Source organism: Leptosomus discolor, chromosome Z, assembly GCF_034619465.1.
Source record: "Leptosomus discolor isolate bLepDis1 chromosome Z, bLepDis1.hap2, whole genome shotgun sequence".
Lineage (NCBI taxonomy): Eukaryota > Metazoa > Chordata > Aves > Leptosomiformes > Leptosomidae > Leptosomus > Leptosomus discolor.
The window spans coordinates 76374883-76398627 of NC_141419.1; the positions used below are offsets into that span (position 1 = coordinate 76374883).

Below are 23745 nucleotides of genomic sequence, written 5' to 3' on the forward strand. Positions count from 1 at the left end.
GAAGTTCCGCCTGAACATGAGGAAAAACTACTTTATTTTGAGGGTAACAGAGCACTGGAACAGGCTGCCCAGGGAAGTTGTGGAGTCTCCTTCCCTGGAGATGTTCAAAACCCTTCTGGACGCAGTCGTATGTGACCTACTGTAGGTGGTCCTGCTCTGGCAGGGGAGTTGGACTAGATGATCTCCAGAGGTCACTTCCAACCCCTGTCATTCTGTGATTCTGTGATTCTGTGTGGTTCTTGGCATACTTGTTAGAACTGCTTTGGTGCCTAGGAGACTCACCTGAAAAATCTTACATGTCTGTAAGTATCTCATCTCTAAGTATCAGGGACTTGTGTATTTCCACAAGAGTCTAGGAAATGGAATTCTGGTCGTGATGCAAATGCATAGGACAGGAAGATCTAGGGCAAACTCAGGACCACATCATTGTTTAACTAGGCTTCTACTAGTTTTTGGGTTTATTTTTTATTAAACTAAATATAAATATAAATATGCATGTAAATATAAATACAATTTTTTTTCAGCTTGCTCTCGCTGGAGTCTAGAGGCAGATGAGATAGAGTGAAACAGCTAGAAAAGAGATTCTGTTGCCTACCTGTTATATATACCATTCATTAAAATCTTTGAAAATCTAGTTTTCTGGCTATTTTACTTAAACTGCACAGATGTTCAAAATACGAACTGCAGAACTTGAATTTTAGACACACAGCTGAACTTGCAACACTGGAGTTTTATCATGTAATTCCTGGATCTTGTCTGATCTGAGCAGCAAATTTTTTAATGAAATACTGATTTCCAGTTCAGTAGCTTTTCACAGTGTTCTTTTTTTTTTTTTTTTTAATAGACCTTTTGCTTTCCTGATGCTGCTAGTGGTTTATAGAAAGCCTGAGAATAGTGATATACAAAAACGTTCTGTGAATGGTCTCAACTCCTTCTCTTTACTTAAAATAGTCCATTTTCACTTATACAGCATAATTTTAGCAATAGGTCATCATGTTCAGATTGCTGGAAAAGTTGAGCCACTTGGCAGATAATTCTTCTCTTTCCTGTGCAGTTGTGCTACAGCGTACATGCCACCCACCCCAAAGGAATTACTTATTTTGGAGAATGAAGGATGGTTTACCTTATCCTGTAGTTTTATCTACTTGCAAGAAAAAAAAAAAAGGAGGGGGGGGGAATAAGGCAAAATCTTGTTGCTATCAGCCTGTAGTTTTGCAAGTTTTTATAAAAACCTCATCATCTTGCATAGATATATATCCTATTTAGCTTTACCACAGTATTTTGCACAGTGTTTTAAATAGTAAACAATTTTTGAAGTATGTTACAAATGATTAAGCACAAGAGTTGCTAAACATTTTGTACAGTCTCAGGCCTTCATGACTGAGTACCAACTGTGCCAAAAACATTATAGTCATAATAGCATTGCGAATTAGAAAATTCATTATTCCCTAAATATTTAGGCATAACTGAGAGGCATTGCCTGAGACAGTATCTGTGGATTGTTTCTGGCAGTTATAATTGTATTTGTGATTTTATTTGGAAATTCAAAGTGTCTTACAGTTAGAAAAAGATCTGTAAGTCTTGACTTTTGGATTATTTCTGAATCATCTTAGCATGTTATGCTGTTTTGCCAAACATCAGGTGACAGGCTGCTAAATGGATAAATGTGGTATTCCTGTCTTCTGTAGACCTTATTGATCCTTGTAGAAAGAACTGAGATTTCTTAGAATAAAGCAAATTATTAAAAGATATTTGATATAACTGAATTACAAAATATTCTGAAAGGGAGATAACACATGGCTTCAGCTTTGAAAAAACTTTTCAGTTACTCAGTTTCACAGGGTGCATGCTGTTATTTAAATGAATATGCACATGAAAGAACTTGTAGGTATGTTATTTCTTTTATTTGTGTGCATTCTTTTAAATATTTTGACGCATAATTAAGATCATTCTGAACCCAACCCTCTGACACATAAATGAATGTTTAAATTCAGCCATGAGAGCCAATGTGTGCTGCACAGAGGCTTATTCATTGAACATTAAAATATTTGTTATGTCAGAATGTGGCCTCCATTGCCATCACTTGCTTTCTCTTTCTGTAAGCTCATCTTTATCAATTTCTGTTTATTGTAATTACCTGCCTTTTTGCTGCACATAGTTGTGATATTTAATTTGACCTTGATCTTCCCAGGTTTTGCAATGGGAAAGAACTGTTGCTATTGCAACAAGAAAGCACAAAAACTATTTCCCCTCTCCTTATCTTTAACAGTACGGTGGTAACAAAATGTGTTTGTTTCTTGTCAAGTAGAACTAAACAGTACGCTCAGTTCAAGGGCAAGACTTTAGGAGAAGAATATAAATCAGTCAGAATGTTCTCACTAGACTTCTCTCCTCTTTTGTCCTGCTACTTCATGACTGTGTTTCAGCTTCTCATGGTCAGTTTGGCTGGGGCAATCAGGCTGGTTATTTTGCATTGCATGTCTAAAAAGGCGATTGGTTCGTCCCAGTAGCAGGTACTGTGCAAGCCAAGTGCTATCCACCTGGCTGCACCATACCTGTGCCAAGCTGTAATAGACTCCCATGGCTTCTAAAATGACAGATGGGACTTACTTTGATTTATTGCTGTGTTGTGGGTAATTTAACTATAAAGAGTTCTGCGGTCTTGCATTATAGATTAGGTTTTTAACAGTTTTCCGTATGAAATTGAAGAGCAAGCTCATTATAATGTCAGCCATGTTCATGATGACTATAGAAAATTCTCTGTGAAAGCATGAAGTTATACCAAAGCCAGATTTTACACACAATGTACTTTCCTTTCACAGTAATTATCATAGGGCTACACATTAAATAGATATTTTTTTAAAGGGAAACAGACAAAAAGGAGCTAACTTTTGTTTTTCAAAGTCTCTGTTCAAATATAGCATAAATTGTATTTTAGCAAGAGAAAACTCTGTGATTCACACCAAATAGATATAGCTGGTAGCAATTAACCCAGTTACACTAGAATGATTGTGCTTCTGTCTTGTATGTGTAGAAGGAAATGGCACTCAATATTCTCTAATACAATATTATGAGTGAGAAAATAATCCTTGCTGTGCAGGTTCTTTTTTTTCCTTTCACTTGTTAGAGAGGAAGAAAGGAAAGAAGGATTGATTATTTTTAGCTTGGCTTTAAAATAATAATTCTCTCCTGACCTCACCCTGTTTCTTGAGGTTTGAGTAATTAAAGCGTGTCTGCCTTGAAAACATAATATTTTGTATAACTACCACATGCATTATAGATTTATAAAGTCTTTGGAGTGCAGAGTACAGCAGTGAGACTGAAATCTTTTCTCTGCAAAATAATGTTTTAAACAGTCCTTTGTATTCTATTATATGCTAAATTAACAGTTTTGTCCAAGTAGTTACTCTCCCTGAAAAAATATTGTAACACTAATTCAATAAACCTTGGTAATTAATATAGCAGTAAAATGTTTTTGTCTCAATGTGTTTTCATAAAATACACTTAGACTTCCCTTTTCCAGCAGATTTCTGCAACCAATAAAATAAAATAAAATCAACAAAACATTCAGAACACATTTTTCTAAACTAAATGTTTACTAAAAGCATAATGAAAGCAGATCTTCTCATAAAAATGCACAATGCTATGGGTTTGCATTGTACAGGTTGGGGTTCGGAAAATGTAATTTTCACATAAGCATCTCTATGCTCTCCTTCTAGACAAACTATTTGTTCATCAACTGCCTTTTATTATGGGCAGCGCTGGATGCCTGTATATATTCAGGCAGAGCTGGCTGAACCTATTTCTTCAGTGCAGAACTTGATGTAAATGTAAAAATAATTTTATAAAGTTTTGAAGAAAACACTGATCAATTTTTAAATGAAAAATGAAGGCAAGTCTTCTGGTATTTCTTATTAGACATCTGATAGAAGCCAGTAACTGGAGCTAATGTAGTTAACTCCCCTAATTAAGATACCTCCCTATCCTTTTTCCTTTTTCAACATTTATTTTTTTGATATAGGCCTTTCTTTTCACCTGACTTTGTAGAGAATATAAGCAAGTGAGGGGAGCAGGTGATCACCTGGCAGAAGAGTCTAGCTTTCTTTGTTGCTGCTTCACTTCTGCACAGCATCAGGAGTTTTTCAGCCCTCATTTGGGCAGCGTCAGGCAGCATCAGAAGATGGACATGGCCTCACCTCAGCCAGGAGTACCACCAACACCAGAGGTAACCCAAAAAGGCTAATGCAAAGGAAAATTGAGGCAGAGAGCCCCAAAAGATGACTGATCAGTGTAACAGAGGTAGTGGAAAGGCATCTGTGACTTTTTCCTGTGGTACGTCTGCAAGGCAAAAAGCAACTGGAAGTAGCAGGAGCCAAAGGATATATGAAGTGGGAGGCAGAGAGGGATGAAGAGAGGAAAGAACTGGGACTACACCTGTGGGGGAGAGGCTGTCAAGTTGTTTTAGGGAGGAACTGTGCTAGACATAGGAGCTTACAATGAGGGATTTATTGATGGCCCTTGAATTCATCTGCTGAGAAGAACCTCCCATCAGGCAGTACACGATGATCACCAGTTAAGGCTGGGCCGGCCACTAATGAATGGCAGATGCTGTCTATTTACCCCTCTCCCCTCCCAGAAGGGGAAGGGAAAGAGAATAATTGAGAGATGCCTACAGGTTTGGAAAGAGAACTAAACAGCTTTAATGAAATAATAACAGTAAAGATAATTCTGTTAATAAGCAAACAATTAAATACATACAAAATATATACAAAACCAATATCAAACTCCCCTGGTGATGATCACATCACCACTGACACTGCAGGGCAGACATTGGGAAAGTCCTGGACTCAGCAGCAGACAGGAACCAGATTTAGGAACAGGATTTTGGAACCAGATTCAGGAACACATGGATTGGGATCAAAGGCAGAAGAATGAAGAACTGACAGAGTCCTCCTTGGATGCCAGCCATAGAAGAAGAGAGCTTAACCCTTGTGATCCCTCAGCTTTATACTGAATATGACATATATGGGATGGAATACTTGGTTGGTCAGGTTTGTGTCACTGTCATGTCTGCTCCTCCCTGCAAGTGTGACCGTTTCACTTGCAGCACTTCAACATAGGGCGCAAGATTCGGCAGTGACCTTGGCTGCTATAGGAGCAAGTGTAAGCAAGAGCCTTTCTGCATACCATTCCTTGGTAGTAACTAATCATCAAGCACTGTCACTGCTAGAAGCAGATACTGTCTGGAAAAATATGCTGTTAACTTCAGGAAGTTCAGTCACTTAGAAGAGACTTAACTGAAAAATAAAATCACTGAATGGAGAATTGGTTCTGTTCTAGCTCAAACAGGGACAATGACCTTATCTGGAAGAAATTCGGAAATGATTTAGCGTGCCCTCTGGTTTTTGGGCAAAGGGATAAAGATAAGCCTTTTATTTCCACCTGCATTTCCCCCACTTACTTGGAGCATCAGCAGCTTCTATAAGTGGACAGTGCAAATAAAATAACTAGAAGAGACCCAAAGTGGGAACGATCAATGGTAGTAATTACCTGGATGCCATCTCAGATGACCCCCATCGGCCAGGCACGAGGTTTTGGGTTGCATAGGCAGAGACAGGATAGCAGCTGATAATCCTTACTCTGTCAGGTGCATCTGTTAGGCAGACAATAGTATTTATTGTTCAGACAGTTTTGCTGGAAAAAAATTCTGAAAGGAAGTAAATGGACTACTATAAAAAGGGAAGAAGAGATTAAAAACTCTGATGGACTCTATGGACTATGGGCCATTGATTTTAAAGCAAAACTATAAAAATCAGTGAGTAACTCTGAGTGAAAAGCAATGGCACAATAAAACCACTAGTATATGTAACTCAGTAAATGAAAATATAGCTCTTTGTTGCTGAAAGATTGTGTTTTAAATTTCTGTTTGTAAAATATTTAGGAAACTGGCTCATTCTCCATAAGAGTTCATGATTTGGGAAGACAGCAAAGAACAGTCTAACCTTGCCAAACAGTGCCAGATCCAGAAGTTACTTGGAACAGACATAAGTGTTAACTCTTCCTTTTTTTTACCTCAGCTTTATTTTCTTTCATAGTTTCTCAGTCTACCAATCTTGCCCTCAACCACTATGCCTGTGTCCAAGGCAATCTGCATCTAGCAGAGAAAATTTGTCCTCTTTTTGCTCAAAATCCTCCACAGAAACTGTTTTGTGGGGTTTAGAGAAGATAGGAGCTTCATCTAAACCTTTGACCAGTCTTGCCATGGCAGGAAAAGAAAGCTTCCATTTTCTGAAAGATGCTGTGCCACTTATGCCAACAAAGTGAGAGCTTCCCAAGGGAGGGTGCAGTGGTGTAATTAGAATAACGTGAAAAAGCAGGAAAAATGAGAAAAAAAAAATAATGAGAGCATTTTATAATGCATTAATATTAGGCATATGCCCCATTGCGTGGGACATTTCAATTCGCTGTACGGTTATGAACAGAGTAGGGAACAATCCTGTGGCAGCTGACAAAATGAGCTGTCTCTTCCTCTGCAGCAGCTGAAGGTGATTCCTCAGTGGGGTGGCCTGGGTTTCTATGTCACACCAGGGCTAAAGGCAAAAAATTGCTCTTTACATTATCTGCAACTTCTGACTGCAATATATGCAACTGCTTTCCCTGGGTGGCAGAGAGGGCTTCTGTGCTGGTCATCAGTTTGAGAAAATGTCAGTATCAGATGGGAAAAACAGAAGGAAATGCCAGCTTATACTTGACATGACTGCTTCTTTAGCCCTTAAAATCATTAGGTTACCACAGGTAGTTATTATTTATAGCGAGGTTCTTACATAACACTGAAGTTTTAGTCAAAGCAATATTCTGTTTCTGTAGTTCTCAGGAATTAGCATTGTAGAATCCATGTGCTATATTTGATTACGACTACTCAAAGTGGTGTTTTGCTGTCTATGGAGCTTTAAAGTATATTGATTTGTGGTGAAGATATTAAAATTTCTTCCAGCTCTGTTTTCACATTCAGTTGAGAAATGAAATAGAAATGAAAACCCCTTCCTTGCCTTAGCAGCCTGTCCTGTGTTTTTCACATAGCCCGTGTGCTGGTTTCTCTGTAGGGGATGCACTACTTTTCTCTTGGGAGTGTTTCCCTACAGTTTCATGGCCATCGCACAAAACTTTGTGGTCTAGATCACATGTCTCTTGAACGCTGAAAAGGGCCCTGGTGATCTTCTATTTATCTATTGTATGTTTAATAAACAAGCACCTCTCAAAACAAAACAAAACAAATAAAACCAAAACAAAACAAAACAAACTTCATTTAAACAAAACCACACACTTCATGTTGGTTGCACACCTGAAAGGACACTCCTTGTCAGGACTGCACATGTGCCAGGTCAGCTTCACCAGGGGTCCTGCACTGCTGCCTTTCAGTGGGATGGCATGCTGGTCATGGTGTTTAGAGCACTAGTTCAGAATAAGAGTGGACTTAGACTATCAATTACATGTGTGAAACGATAGCTGTTGGAGGCTGCCATACTCACAGCCAGTGGTACTTTAGTGCAGATTGCTTCTCTTGCCATGGAAACAAAGGCTTCTTTATTCTACTCTAAAACTAGGATAAATTTTGCTAAAATTTCAGGTGCTGAGCAGAGTGGTCCTAAAAATACTTAAGATGGGAAGGAATAGATGTGTATTTTATAAATATGATTTCTATTAAATCAAAGAAAATGTGAGTTAACCTTAGGTCTTTTTAATTAAGAATTGTTTGAAGAAATTTTTTAAGAACCCTTTGCTAGCCTTTCACTACTTTCATGTTTTTTCATAGTGTTTTATAGATGTTTTGCCCCCTTCTCCAAAGCTCTCTATATCTCTCCTTCTTGTTGTGGAAGAAGAAAAAAGGTAAATAAAGGTATTATTTGACAGAAGTTCCATTATTTCTCTTTAGCAGTTACAGTTTTGTGACTTTACCTTTGGATGAACCCTGCTATACTGAATAAAACACTTTCCCTGAGTGTTTCTGCGGAAATGATCGGCACAGAAATAAAGTATCATCATTTGTTTGAGAGTTAAATCTCCATAGAGATGTGGGAAGTAATCCACTATTACTAAGAACTTTTTGTTTGTCTTTTTAGAGAATAAAAAATAAGACCTACTCTTTATGTAAGATTTGATGCATTGAACCATTTCTTCACAAACAGAAATATCACAAGGATTATTAGTCTATTTGTTTGAAGAAAGCTGTAAGTTGCCTTAAAATATGTTCTTTGCAGAATGTGCTCCGTTGGCTTTTCTATCCCTGATAGGGTCTCTAGCTCTCTTATTTCTCCTTTTTATTCTAATTAAAGAATTATCCTGTAAGACTTAATAAAACTAGGTAAATTTTTTATGTACCTAGTAAATAAGTTCCGTATCTCTGGAATACAAGAGGATATATCCTGTTGCTCACAGGATTCCTGTGGAGCCGTCAGGTCTATAATGATGCTTTTCAAGTGAGTACAAAAGGTTGCTTGGAGTATTACATTACTGCCATGGCTGTAGTTTATCAGAGAAGCCTCCAGGTGCCATAAATTTAGTTCCCTGAGGATGTCTCTGAAGTGTTTATACTTCAAGACTAGATAAAGACAAGGTAAGGAGAAAGAGATGTTAAGAAGGTTACAGATATTTTGTAAGAATGAATGAAACACAATGGCTGGAAACATGAGGAGCAGTTTGTCGGACTGTTGCAGTGGTTAGTGCAGAAGGGTCGGAATCGTGACTATTGTGTGATATTTGTATAAACTTCAGTGATTCAGGTAAAGCTGGAGATTTGAATGGTCTGACAAACAGGTTTAGATTACCTAAAAAAATAAATTATAATCTCCATGTCTCCTTTGTAAGCGGAAGGGCTCTTTGCATCATGCAGTAGTAAGCTGTCTGCTCGAATTAAATGTGCAAGAAGATTTCAGTCTGTGTATTTGGGCTATTACCCATTACTTCTCTTCCATGTGGGTGGCGATGAAGCCACAACGCAGAGCCTAAGAGCAATCAAAAGAGATTTTAGGGCCTTGGAAGGCTGGCGAGGGAATCTGGAGCACTCGTGATTTTTTTCTTTCTCCCTGCAGTCATGGCCAGCAACATTAGAAGAAACAGACAGACGCAGTCTATTAATATATGGGTCGGGGGCTGATGCAACTGCCACGGTTTTGGGCTTTTCAATAATGGGATGGCCTACACAGCACCAGGCTTCCTGTCATCAGAGGGGATTCACCTTTCTCAAAAGGGGAAGAAGGTCTTTGCCCAGGAGCTTGTGGGGCTCATTGACAGAGCTTTAAACTAGATTTGAAGGGGGACGGGGATAACATCAGCCTTGCCTGTGACAATCTGTGGGATGAGACACCATGGTAAGAGGGACAGGGTGCTAATGAGAGCCCTTAGCCCATCACTCTGAGGAGTGCTGGGTACACTGCAGCACACTCGAAGTCTTATGGAAGTGAGCCAGAGGCTCCTGAGGTTATAGGAGCCGAGAGGGGAACACCAGGGACATACCTCAGAGGAATTAAGGGCTCTTCCTCTAAAAAGGTGATATGGCCAACAGCCCAGCTGAAGTGCCTCTACTCCAATGCATGCAGCATGGGCAACAGACAGGAGGAGTTGGAAAGCCACCATGCTGCTAGAGAGCTATCACCTGGTTGCCGTTACCAAAACTTGGTGGGACAAATCCCATGACTGGAGTGTGGCCATCAATGGCTACAAGCTGTTCAGAATGGACAGGCAAGGAAGGAGGGGTGGAGGCGTTGCCTTCTGCATCAAAAAGTGGATAGAGTGTGAAGAGCTGTCTCTGAAGAATAGCCGTGAGCATGTTACTCTTATAGGTAAAAATTAGAGACCGAGGCAACAAAGACAGTCTTGTGATTGGGGTCTAATACAGGCCACCCAATCAAGAGGAGCCTTTGGATGAAATCTTCTTACTCCAGCTACAGGAGGCTTCATGGTCGGAGGCTCTCATCCTGCTGGGGGGCTTCCACCACCCCAACATCTGCTGGAAAAGTAGCATGGTGAACTGTAGGCAATCCAGGAGAGTCCTGGAGTGAATGGGGGACAACTTCTTAAGCCAGGTAATAGCCCTACCAAAGGGGATGCCTTACTGGACCTGTTGGTCACCAATGCAAGTGAAATAATCGATGATGTCAATATTGGAGAGAGCCTGGTGAGACCCCACCTGCAGTACTGTGTCCAGCTCTGGAGTCCTCAGCACAAGAAAGTCACAGACCTGTTGGAGTGAGTCCAGAGGAGGGCTGTGAAAATGCTCATGCTTGAGCACCTCACCTGTGAGAACAGGCTGGGAGATTTGGGGTTGTTCAGCCTAGAGAAGAGAAGGCTCCAGGGAGACCTTATAGCGGCTTTCCCGTGCTTAAAGGGGGCCTATAAGAAAGAAGGGGACAATCTTCTTAGCAGACCTTTTTGTGATAGGACAAGGAGTAATGGGTTTAAACTAAAAGAGTCCAGGTTTAGTCTAGATATAAGGAAGACATTTTTTACAATGAGGGTGGTGAAACACTGGAACAGGTTGCCAAGAGGGGTGGTAGAAGCCCCATCCCTGGAATCATTCAAGGTCAGGTTGGATGGGGCCCTGAGCAACCTGATCTATCTAAAGATGTCCCTGCTTTTTGCAGTGGGGATTGGACTGGATGACTTTTAAAGGTCCCTTTCAACCCAAACTATTCTAGGATTCCATGATTCTATGATATAGTAAAGAATAGATCGTAAAGTAATAATACTATTAATGAGGTTTCCTGCTCAGAGCAGAGGTTTTCTGGTCTCCTCTAAGCTCCTGCAGTTCCTAAAAAAAATCTTGGTGCTGCAGCTGTCTGACTCAGGTGTTGACATCTGAAGTGCCTTAAAGGAAGTGGATTAATTGCAGCCAATGGCCCTGTGCAGACTCTTCTTTCCCACAGATAGCATCTGCATGGAATGAGTCTTTGTTAGTGTTTCCCACCACCTTGATTCTGTGTTAAGTGGTTATATTTTATTGGAAAAGCAAGGTGAAATGTGGTAATCTACATCACTATTTCTATTCCTATGAAGAACAAGAGAACTTTCTCTCTCCACCTTGATAAATGCTTATTAAGCAAAGCAGAAAAGACACTGAGAGATGCTCAGCCTAGAAGAGCCATTTCCTTATCATTAGGCGGTGAAATTAGGGAAGGCCAGTTTCAGGTCTTTCATCAGAGGTCAAGAAAAGCAATACATCCAATAACTGAGCAACCGGATCGTCTTTGTTTACAGAAGAATCTCTTTGTCTCTCCTTTTAGCTTTGGACAGACCTTCCCATGCATGATGAACTTATTGCTGTGCAAGTGTCTTTGAACTGGATCCATTTAAAAATCAAGTTCTTCTTGATGAATTGAGATTTTTCCACTAATTAATAGAAAAAGAACTGGCAAGACATAATTAGGTCTTATCAGAGCCAGAATTTCCAGGATCAGCAGCTGTATCATGCCAGTGTTTCTGTCTTGCTTGTGCTGGTGCTGCTAGTAGCATAGCTTTTGGCACAACACCGAACAGATGTAACAATTACAGTGCGAATAAAACTTTTTTTTTCCTTCTTTTCATTACAACTATTAAATAGTAGATTAAAAGTTACATAATTTCAACCTAATTATACCTTTTTCTATATCTCTTTTCTAAATTACTATTTCAAATATCTTCTTGAAATAACTGAGTTTCCTCTGGACAAGATGCTAACAACTAAGCATGCCCATTTAGCTAAGCACATTGTAGCACGTGCCGAATTTAGCATTATGCAATGTTTCTATATTGCAGGATCAAATGGGAGGTGAAGCCCATGCCACAGGAAACCACTGCTCCTGATAGGTAGACCAAACACGCACCTCTCAAAAAAATTAATTCAAATTAAAATAGCCAGTTGATGCTTGTCACCCTGTGTTCAGAGTCAGCGTCAAAGGTAGCAGCAGCATGCATGCAGTGCCTAGGGACAGACATCCCCATCACTGGTCCTTGAGCTGTACAAACTGCTGCTTGAGCCTGGAACCAAACGGAAGCAGTGGCTGAGCAGAGAAGAGCTGATCTCCATCAGCCCCAACTTCCCCCAGAGTGCATGTGGGGAATAACTCCTCCTGCTCCTCTCCCTCCACGCCAAGCACTTCTTTTAATGTATATTCTTTCTTACTGACATAGGCAAATTGAAAAGAAAAAAATGAAATACAAAGCATTCAAAAGATAAGGAAAATTGTACAAGATGACTGGATAGGTATTAAATTTCACTTTGAAACTGGCAACTTTGAGAAGACCGTTACAGCATATCTGATATTTTTAAATAAGCTGTCATCTGTACAGTGCTTTTCTCATTAAAAAAGAAAATCATCCTGCCTTAGCCTCGACACGATTTCACCTACAGTAGCATGGAGAAGAGATGCTTTTCTTTTCTTGCCTCAGGGCGTTGATAGTTGTTTCATTAAATCAGAGTTCTGTCATTGCGTCTGTGAAGAGAGGAAGTGAGCCTGGTTTTCATGCTCCTTCCCTTCCATCCCCTCCCCCAGTAAAAAGCAAATTTGTGCATGATGAAGAAGAGACTAAGAAAACAAATCCTATTTAGAAAATTGCCTATAACTTAATTAATTTCTCAATTACACAAATTGAAAAGAACAATAATAAGAGATTGTGCATTTTGTGGCAATTGAAAGGAAATGTGTAATTACTGCGTGTAAGTAAAATTACATCTTAAAGCATTCTTGCAAGCAACAGTACTCTTTGGGGGGTAATTAGTGAAAAATAGATAGTAAACAGATGATAGCTTTTAGGCTAAACAAATCGCTTCAGTTCCATCTCATGATAAAGAACTATAAAAGTGAACCTATCATACCATTCAGCAGTAATCTTACTTTTAATTGTGATCTTACTGGAGAAGAGAGCTGATCGGTGATCATGTTCCCCACTCTATTCTAGCTGCTGGTAGCTGAAGCTCCAGGCTAGAGGCATCAGCACAGCTAATACAGAGCAGCAGACCCAGTATGTTATTGTTTGGTTCTGTAACTGGGAATCAAGGCAAACGAGCTGAATGGATTGTGTGACTGACAGCGACTGCAGAGAAGAAAGAGTAACTTTGGAGACCTTCTATCACCCACCTGGCAGGTTCATTAAATAACTCTGTTGGCAGTCTGTCAGAAAAAAATGCATGTAACAGTATCCTGCAGTATCGACAGGCCCTTACCAGACTCACACAGTCAAACAATGGCTGGGACAAAAATAGGGGTTCTCCCTCTTTTGTGAGCAGGAATACTGGTTCTACCTCATTTACACCACTGTGTGTCAGGAGTAATGCTTGCAGCTGATGACACGTTAAGGAGCTAAAGAAGAGAAAAATATCAGGTTCTCGGAATAAGTGTGACAAGAGAAAATTGAATCAAAAATTTGTTAAATAGCCATCAATAAATATAAACTATGCAATACTTCTCATTCCTTTCCCATTAATCTGTAATTTAATGTCTTTTATTATTATCTTCACATAGAACCCACTTACAAAGTTAGACTGGAAGTTCTTGCAAAAGGAAAAAAGTGTAGCTTGCTGTCTGTGATTGTCTCATGTTATTCAAATTCTTCCTGGGAGAATCAAGCCTCAGGGATTTTTTCCAGACATTATTTTTATTTATACAGTTCAGATTATTCTTTCAGCAAACAGAAACAATATAATGTGATATTTAGACATACAACTGTACAGCTCAGCTAGTGAGTTGGAACTGTTGAATACTGGGTTAAGAGATCTTTTTAAAAGCCTGCTTTAAACAATCTATTATCAAATTTCTCAAATGATCAAGTAAAAAAAGCAAATTTATTGTTTCCTGTGAGAGGGAGATAGATGTCATGAAAAGGGGCAAGTGTAAAGGAGATGAAGGAAATTTTGCCTTTCCATGAAAAAGGAAAAAATATGAAATTACACATTCTTCTTTTATTTTTGGGGGGGGAGGGCAGCGTGTAATATATACATACCATTTTAATAGCATTGCATAATAGAATATATAGAACTTAATTAAAATACCTTCTAAAGTGTTTTAGCAAAGTGGCTGTTTTCATTCAAAACAGTATCTTTAAATGGAGGTTATGTATTTTCATTATGTGATCTTTGCACAGAATTTTGCAAATCTTATACCATTAATCTTCAAAAATATATTTTACTGAAAGATTGTTTTTGAAAAGTGACATTATTCCTTTTTCATAAGGAGAAAAACTGTTCCACTTTATATTCTTTCAGTACTCATTCATTGCACTTGCAGTTATCCTTCTGGAACAGAAAGAAATATCAACAAATGAAATATAGATGTATTTCTTGAAAATGAATTGTCTGTGAATTTTTGGACAGATGAAACTTCAGTCTGCATTTTTAAAATTCCTTCATCAATGTAATTTGAGTGATAAGTCAACATTCAGTTGAATACCAAATTTAAGCATAGTAGACAATGCATATATGTCCGTGAATTGCAAACTAGAATGTGATTTTGATATGTTTCATTTTTTACTAGGAATTTGTTTCTTGCACATTTAATAGTTTGTGTAATTCCATGATTATTTGCTTCCCAAGCCCACTTATGCATTTGAATAATTTTGAGAAAGAGGCAATAAAACCTCTCATATAGTCAATATGGCAAAGCCTCTCCATCGCATCCAAAGATGCGATTCTTTGGAAATGTGTGATCATCGTTCAGTTCTGTCCGTGTACATACAGCTCTCATTATCTCCAGAGCTATGCATTAGTGCTGCTTGAGGGGAAGGCAGATATTTTTAATATCAAACACACTTTGAAAAAAGCAAAATTTTCCACCAAACCCATTAACCTTTCCACGCTCCGTAGGTAGAAAATAAAATCTTGTGCCCAGCAAAGTGAAGGACAAGAGGAGAGGTGAAGCTCCTCTGTTCCTTCATCTTGTTTCAAGGCCTTACAGCACAATAAGACAGAGAAAAAGGATTTTGACATCAATGATTCCTGCTTATATTTCATGAAGAGTGCAGGAATTACATTTGAACTCCTGAGGTGTAAACCCAGTGAACTTTCACAGGGATTAAAAAATACTGGAAAATTGTATCATAGCATTGTAAACTGTGTGTTTATAGAAACATTCGACCAAGAAAAAACTATCTGACTAATAGGAAAATATTTGGGCTGTGCCTTTTTATTCAACATTACTTGAAAACCTATTAAGATGAGCTGGTTTTTGAAATGTCATACACTCTGCCAGGTAAAATAACTGACAGTCACATGAATCATGGGTCTAGTCACTACTAAAAATTTAGACAGGAGAGAAATTTTATAATTATATTGCTTTACTAGAATTAAATCCTTTATACATCAGAAAGTTCTGTAGTTCAGTGCATTTTGTCAGTTGTCAGTGTTGGCATACTACCTACCTTTCCTTTGCTTTGATTCAGAGAGAACCTCATTTATTGCCCTTCCAATAAAATCCAAACCCATTCGCTTTTTTCCTTAATGAATCTGAAACACAAATATAAAATCCTCACCTGGCATTTGGCTACTAAAGATTCACCAGTGCCTGCCTGTAACATTCACTTTCTTCTTTTGTTACCCAAATTTATAAAATTTCTTCCTTTAATCTAAAATTTTAGAATCACAGTTGTAATGGTGAATGATTGAACTTGACAGTAAACCTTTTATATTATCCTTTTGGGTCAGATGCTAGATATATGTGTATCACAGTAGAAAGGTCCATATTTTAGAATCTTTAAATGAATTATTTTAAAATACATTATTACAGTTGATGTTTAGCTAATTGATCAGTGCTAGTCACTTAGACTCCCCCAGGGTCAATGGGGAGAGAGAGAAAAGGATGACAAAGGCAAGTTTATTCCATCTATGCGAGACATGAATTTTAGAGCAAGATTAATTGCATCTTGTTATCTCTTTTTGGTTATGAGAGAGAGTGTCATGGTAAGTGGTTTAAATTAGACACTTGACTTTTAGAAAGCTGAACTAAGGTATTACACTAATAACTTTCCAATTTTTGTTTTCAGTTCACATTTTTCAAGACTTTAGCACAAAAAGAGAGCAGACTTCATTTTATGATTCTAAAAGCTCTTTTCAAAGTCCAATTTTGGTGATAGTGAGGTTTGCTGCCTTTTGATTAGCTTGATTTTTTGAAAGTAGTAGATGAAAATTTACGAAGATTAAAATTGTTTGATTATTAGGATGTATAAGAAGTTTCTGGGATCTCTTCTGTGTGACACCTGCTACGTACATGTCATAGATACATGTCATCTACACGAGGCCGATTTGCTTTAGGTTATGTAGACCTCATCCTGCTCTCACAAGCAGAGCTGGTGTAAGACAGTAATTTTGTCTGCTTTCACATGTACTGCTGCCAGTCCTTCCCCAGTTTGGTTGTGGGCCCATTGCAAGTTTTCCAGATATCAAGCTGGAGCAAGCCCAGTAGAAGAATACCTAAAGGCATGATATTGTCAGTAGGCCTGCATGATACCTTCAGGAGTGTGCTGATGAGTTCAACAATGGTGTGAAGCTTAGGATGGTATAAAGCTTCTGATGCTAATATTATAGAAAGACCAAGAGAAATTATAGAAAGAATGAGTTGAGTTTTGAGAGGTGAAGAAATAGGAATAGGATGAAATTCAGAAATCTGAAATCCAAGAACGCAGGTACTAGTACAAGCTGCTGCTATAAACAGGAAGATGAGGAGCACAGCAATTGCAAGTGGCAAGGAGAAAATGAGGAATGTGAGTGATGAAGATGCTCATAGAATGACTCCAAACAACCATTTCAATGCATCTTCGTTTTCCACTAGATGGGAAGGAAATAATAGTATGAACAACAAATCAGTAAGACATCTTTTAAAATATTATGTACAAATCTAATAACTGCAATTGGTGAAAGATGAACTCAAACCAGAATGAATGAAAAAGAAGAGGGCTAGTATGCTATCTTCTGAACAAAAGGTAAAATACTCTACTTGGACGAGGCTGGAAAGAGATAAGATTCCCATCTATAAACACTCCAGAGAGAGGTACCAAGAGACAGGAGCTTTTGGAGCTGCTAGATAATTTTCTACTAAGCATTGGTTGATTTAAACTGCATCTGCATACATTTAGGCTGATATGTAAAATAGGGTTCAGAAGTATATATAAGACCAGTGAGCTTCATGAAACAATATTCTTAAAGGGTTGATGGAGAAAGTCTGTTTTAAATGGCTTGTTTTGTTCAGGTGGAGTTACATGATTGAGGTTTTGCAATAGCAGAGGAATAAATTCAATAACTCAGGCACCCTATTTTTCCTGATGTAGTTTAGAAACCATGCAGAATTGTGATGGTTCTTTGGTTGATGTTCCTTGTTGAGAAAGACTTCATCTTGATCAAATTGCCTCCTCTCACCTCCCTGCTCCTTCTCAGTGAGTTAAATCTCCTGCAAATTATAATGCTGCTCAGATTCTCCTTTTATGCATGGGAAGCAAGCAATTTCAAACCATTTTAAGAATACTGATAAATGTATTGCATCTAAATTGTGGAGAACATCTAAATGATCTCTGCTTTCTTTTTATATTTGTAATTGATATATACGATTTTTTTTTTTTTTCACATCTCATTGAAAAGTTTGTATTTGTAAGACTGTGGCTTAGACTGGATATAAACCTCCAATAAAATAAAGTGCTATTTCCTCTTTTTTTCCTAGCCTTTCTATATGTGATTCATTTTATATTAACATCTTATACAGTATGTTCAAAATACAATTAAAATATTCTATTAATGTACTTTAAGGGTCAGGATTACGTTCGTGATAAAAGGAAAGAAAACCTGAACATAAATATTTTTACAGATGCTTATAGTTTTTTTGGGGGAACTTTCCTAGAAGTGAGGCTCTATTGCCAAGGACAAAATCGTTATATGAAGTGCATAAGGCATATTGTTCAAGCTGGATTTTCAAGTGAAGATACAGAGACCTAGGTCCTTTGGAAGACTAGCCAGTTATCACTGTTGTTGAATGCTGACATTTTGGAAAAATCCAACATTGGCACTTGTTCCTGAAAGGAATTCAGGTAGTTTGGGTGTGACCAGGTCCAGGACCAGGTACTGTATGTGAATGTCGTTATTTTCATGTTTTTCAACTGATGCTATTAATGAATTTCATATGTTTATATTGTTTATTGTATCAAGAACTGAATGTTGAGCTGTAAAGATTATTAAGACTCTGAGAATTTTTTAAGCTAAAAAAGGCAACTTGTGAGTTACAAAATGTTATGAGGAAAAGACCTGGTAAACTCAACTTCTCTATTAAAATATCTTGTGTCTGTTTTACTGGTTTCATTGGGGTATTGCCTATATGAGGTTACTGCCCTAATTTGAAAATATTTTCCCTGCTTATGTTGCACATCATTATGAAAAGACCCCAGTCCTATCTTTTGCCTTTTTCCATACCTGTTTTTTAAGGTAGTTTCCTAACCAACTCTACTAAGGGCCTCACAGGATCAATGTCGTACTACTCACCTTCCACCTGTGTTCACTAGGAGCACAGTAGCAAAATTTTGCTACAAACAAGGAGCCTATGAATAAGGTTATGGCTGAAACAACAAGAAACAATTATTAGTGGATGGCACTTTGCAGTAAAAATCACTGAAATATTACTTGACTTTGAAATCAGCTTAGCTCTTGCCTATTTCAGCAGGTTTATTTGTTTATTTGTATAGCATTTATGGATATTTTCATTTCTGTGATGGATATAAAACACTGGGATAGAAGTTACTGAAATTATGACAGTGCAATATATAAATGACATTAATATATATATATTAATTTTAGGACTAACAATTCAGTATTCATCTTTAAAAAGAGATAGGTGTGGAGTGGAAGTATTTCTTCCATTCAGTGAGATATTGAAAAGACCAGGAATACATACATAGTTGTAACAGGACTGAAAAACAGCATCAGCACTCAAAAATACTGATTACTTTTATGAAAAATAGAAGGCAACATGTACTGAATTTGAGAGAGAGGAAAATTAAAGTGCAAAAAGAGTATATTCTTTGTACAGGCCAGAAACAGTGTAGATAATATGGAAGCACAGCGGAATACAAAAATAGATATTTGTATGGATAATAAAAGCATTTAAAATTGTATCAAGTAGGATCAGAAGGCTTGTGATTTCTGTATTTCAGAATATAAGCCAGCTGATCCAGGGAAAGAAAGAAAGAGGACAATCTCTTTATTTAATTGCAGTCAGTTACATCATTATGCATTAAGAAGTTTTTTAAAACCATCTGAAAGCATTTGATTACCAGAAAACATATGGAGGTTAACTGGACCGTGTTTAGGGTTTTATGGAAGTAAGCTCTTACTTGTAGTAACATCAGACAAAACAACAATGTTCTCATTTTAAAAAGTTTATCTTCGCTTCCCTTTGTCTTGCCATGTTTTCATCTCTGCTGATTAGCCTGGATGCCTCTTCTTTCTCTCCTCACAACTCTGGAATATGAGTTAGTTTGCCATTGCCCTTAGAGGTCTCTGACATCCCTTTAGATGTGCACACGTGGAGTCCCTTACTAAATAGTCCTCTCTGGAAAATCAAGTGGTCCTTGGTGTCAGGCAGGAACAAAGATGGAAAGGCAATTTGACATTTAAAAAGAGAGTTTTAGTAGAGTCATTTATATTTTGAATGTTGTCTGGTGCTTCTGTACTTCTCATGTGGCGTAAGAAATGCCAAAAAAAAAAAGAAAAAGAAAGAAAAAGAAATTAAAGTCAGTTTTGTGGGAACTTGTTGTGGCTCTGAAAGTTATTTCATGCAGCTGTAAGAAAAGCACCAGAGGTGCTTTTGTGAATGTGGAATTAAGACATCTCTTTTCTGAATAAACCAAAACAAACAAGAAGAAAACCAACCAAACAAAAGAAACCCCAAGCAAACCAAAATTTTCCATCTAGGAGGGAAAAGATACAGGGTACAGTGTGAAGAAAAGACTCATTAGAGAGAAATTATTCCACTCGTAAATGAAGATGCAAGTTCAAGTGTCAGCTCTGATGGATGACTCAGGATCAGTTACAGCTCTTTTAAATATAATTAAAATACAAACTTTTGGTAAAATTTAACTTCACTGACAATTTTATCAAGTTCATGTGTAAAATCGCACCTAGAAAAATCAGGGAACAAGCTACTGAATTTTCATCTTTATTCAAGGGATTCACAGTGCTAATAAGAATTTTTAAACCTTTTTGACATGTATTTTTCCCCCCGAAAATAGTTCAGTTCTCTTTAAGTTATTTGCATTTTTTCAATGAGTAAAAAAAACCCATCACAAATCAGTATAATTATTTAAAAGTGAAAAATATCTCGATTTCTAAAGATGATTGGTATCTGTGGTACTCACAGAGAAAATATTCTTCAAAATTAACTTGGACAAATTAATGTTTCCTTCCACAAGATGAAGATGACCATTTTAATTTTGTTGTCTTTGTGTCTTCATTTTAGCACACGTTTTTGCATCTGGCATGTGACACACCACAGTGACAACTAATCTGGGAAACCCTCAATATTGCCAATAATATATAGCAGGCTGCAAAAATGAACTTGCTTTTGTGAGGAAATAAAAAAGCAATCATTACTTGGACTGAGTTAGTGAAAGGTATCAGTTGCTGATGAAAAGAATAAGTTAAAAATTTTGAGGGAACACTTCACATGAATGTTATGGCAGAAGGGGAGAAGTAGTAGCATGAATGATACAGAATATGAGTCAAAAGCACACTGAGAAAGATTAGGAAAAGATTTATTACAGGGTGATAGTGATAGTGACAGTATACTGTACGCTCACAGAGTCAGATATTTTGACATGGAAAGAGCCATTAGTATGTTACATGGTTAAATATTTCTGGAAATTGTGGGATACTTCAACTTCCTTGTTGTCGATATTTAAAGAAAATGTTTTTAATATGCAGCTGTCTGTGTGTTATTCTATGTGCTATTAATTGGAAAAATTTTGAGACACATTAGTGATAAGCACTAAATTCCTACTAGTTTTATTTTTCTGTTTCCCTAAAATTCTCATGTGTAAGCATAAACCGTGGTAGAGAAAAGAACTTGCTTGTATGAGAAAGCACCTATGCAAATAACAGCACTAATGAAAGGGAGCTGTGTAAATTGCTGGCAAAGCAAATTGCTTTTAGCATGAATGTTCTTCAAGGTCATTCTGATATAAAAGTTCTTTACAGCTCTCTTGCATTATACATCTCAATGAATCTATATTTTTTAATAGCAAGGATTACTCTCTATTAGCGTTGCTCAAGCACATTTGCATGAAAATAAAATTGGGTAGAGGGGTGCAGCCTCTGTGCTAGGGAGCTTAGTGAAGTCCTTTCCCTGTCCATGTGTGCTACAACACACGACACGTGTTACATATCCTTACTTGAGGCCCCAGCAATGGAGGGCTGGACACAGACACAAAGGGGACATTGCACAACACAGCATCTTCTCCTCGACTTTGCTGCAGAAAAGCTGGAGCACTGCATAGCAGCTGGGACTGTATGACCATAGAGCACTGGGTGATCTCATGGCCCTTCCCTCTAAGTAAATCCATGCCTAGATTAGCTGTAACTGATTAGTAGGGTAATTTTAGAAGCAATACTTTGTTTATGCTAGAGCATGTCTCTCTTCTGGTGACTCAGAACTCTGATTCAAACCCACAATATATAGATCAATTTCTCCATATCAGAGCAGACACCAGTGATGGGCATGCAAATTTAAATCTCACTTCTAAAAGATGGAGGTGAAGAATTCTTGCTTCAGAGGTGCAAAATAGCTGTACAGAGGTTAAATCAGACTTACATATTCATCATACATTGTTAAATATACCCATGCAAAATTACTTTCCTCATATTTGTTGAATGCATGTTGTACACGTGGCCTCATCTAATCTTTTGCCATTTTGCAAAGTAAAAACTAATTTCAGTTCCAGAGGATGGAGCAGGCTTCAATTGTACAAGTTAAAGGATATGTGCTGCAGTTCATAAGGATGCATGTACATTATAAATTCATTTAATTGCTCTACAGAGATGTGCATCCTGATTAAGACTTCATTGGCTTTTTCATTGAAAACAGTTAAAATTGCCTAATTAAGCATGAAAAAAAAGAATTAAAAATTGAATTAAATTAAGACTCTTTACAAAAGTAAACCAAGTTTCTGACAAGTTTTAACTCACTTATGAGCCTGAGAGGCACTTTATCCTTCTGTGTCTCAGTGCCTTATCCTCTTCAACTGAGACAAGGATGGAGGAGTTTGAGAGGCAAAAGTCTTGGTCAGATGGTACTTGTCAATTTGTGATTTAGGCAACTTCTCCGTTTTGTAAGTCTCAGATGTATCATGCAGTTTAGTACAGTAGAAGTCCGAGTGTGCTAGTTTGGGGCTTTGTTTTCTGAAATTTATGCTAGATACATGAATGAATTTTCATTTTGTAGGTGCCTTTACATAGAAAAAATATGAGGGTTTTTTTTTTGATTCTTTATTTTATTGTCCTAACAGTACAAGCAAGTGGAGCAGTACATGTCATTCCACAAGTTACCTGCTGAAATGCGCCAGAAGATCCATGATTACTATGAGCACCGCTACCAAGGCAAGATCTTTGATGAAGAAAACATTTTGAACGAGCTCAATGATCCCCTTAGGGAGGTAAGATTAAAGTGTTTGAGTAGTTCTTCATGGTATGGAAAACCTTCATGCCTTTGCTGTTTCTGTGTTGAAATACTCTTTTTGATTCTATTATGTAACACTTAATCTCATTTGACCTAGTCAGTGAATGAGCAGGAAAATGAATTTTATAATAGTTCAACACAAACAAATAAGCAGATTTACACTCTCTTGGCAGAGTCACTGCCATACAAGGATGTCAAAGAGTAAAATCTCATCCTTAATTGTTGAGGAAAACTCATGATTTTCTGCCGTTCTTTAAAATTCCAGAGGCTGGACTAGAATGGTCCTGAGTAAAAGGTTTTTTCTGCTCTTCCTACTTGCTAACCATCTGTGCAGATGAAACCAATGGAAGCCATCAGTGAAGGCAGAGCTGCTTTGTTTCATTCTGTGAAGTAGCATCCTCGGTTAAGATGGTCTTTACTTGAGATGAGGAAGCTGGTATATGATATACAAGCCATTAAAAAAAATCTCTTTTGTTAAAACTCTAGTCTATATTCCTGTTTGGGGGTTTTTATTATGTTATGTTATGCTATGTTATGTTATATTATGTTATGTTACATGTGAAAGCAGTTAGAATTTTCTTTGGCAAGGTGCTTGTGTGGGAGGAAGGTAGTGTTCCTCTTGACCCAGAGCTTGTGGATCAGGGTTAGAGGAAAGGCAGGGGAAGACGATATCATAGTAGGGGTATGCTACAGGCCACCTGACCAGGATGACCGAGCGGATGAGGCCCTCTATAGACAGATAGGAGCAGCTTCATGTTCACAAGCCCTGGTCCTCATGGGGGACTTCAATCACCCGGTCATCTGTTGGAAGGAAGGCACAGCAGGGCACCACCAATCCAGGAGGTTCCTGGAATGCATTTTCTGACAATTTCCTTCTCCAGGTGGCAGAGGAACCACCTGGATGAGAAGGGGTGCCATGCTGGACCTTGTTCTCACCAGCAAAGAGGGGCTGGTGGCTAACATGGAGCTCAAGGGATGCCTTGGCTGCAGTGACCATGAAATGTTAGAATTCAAGATCCTCAGGGCAACAAGGAGAGTGCGCAGCAAGCTCACTACCCTGGACTTCAAGAGA

At 38.0% G+C, this 23745-nt stretch overlaps 1 protein-coding gene across 1 annotated transcript in view; it reads left to right on the forward strand.

Annotated features, from left to right (window-relative positions):
* The window catches only part of HCN1 (hyperpolarization activated cyclic nucleotide gated potassium channel 1), a 206845-nt gene that overhangs the window by 138878 nt on the left and 44222 nt on the right, over window positions 1–23745 (forward strand). The window contains exon 5 of the mRNA XM_086479424.1: window positions 22504–22650. Coding sequence (XP_086335550.1) covers window positions 22504–22650 — 147 coding nt within the window. The remainder of the gene's footprint in view (window positions 1–22503; window positions 22651–23745) is intronic.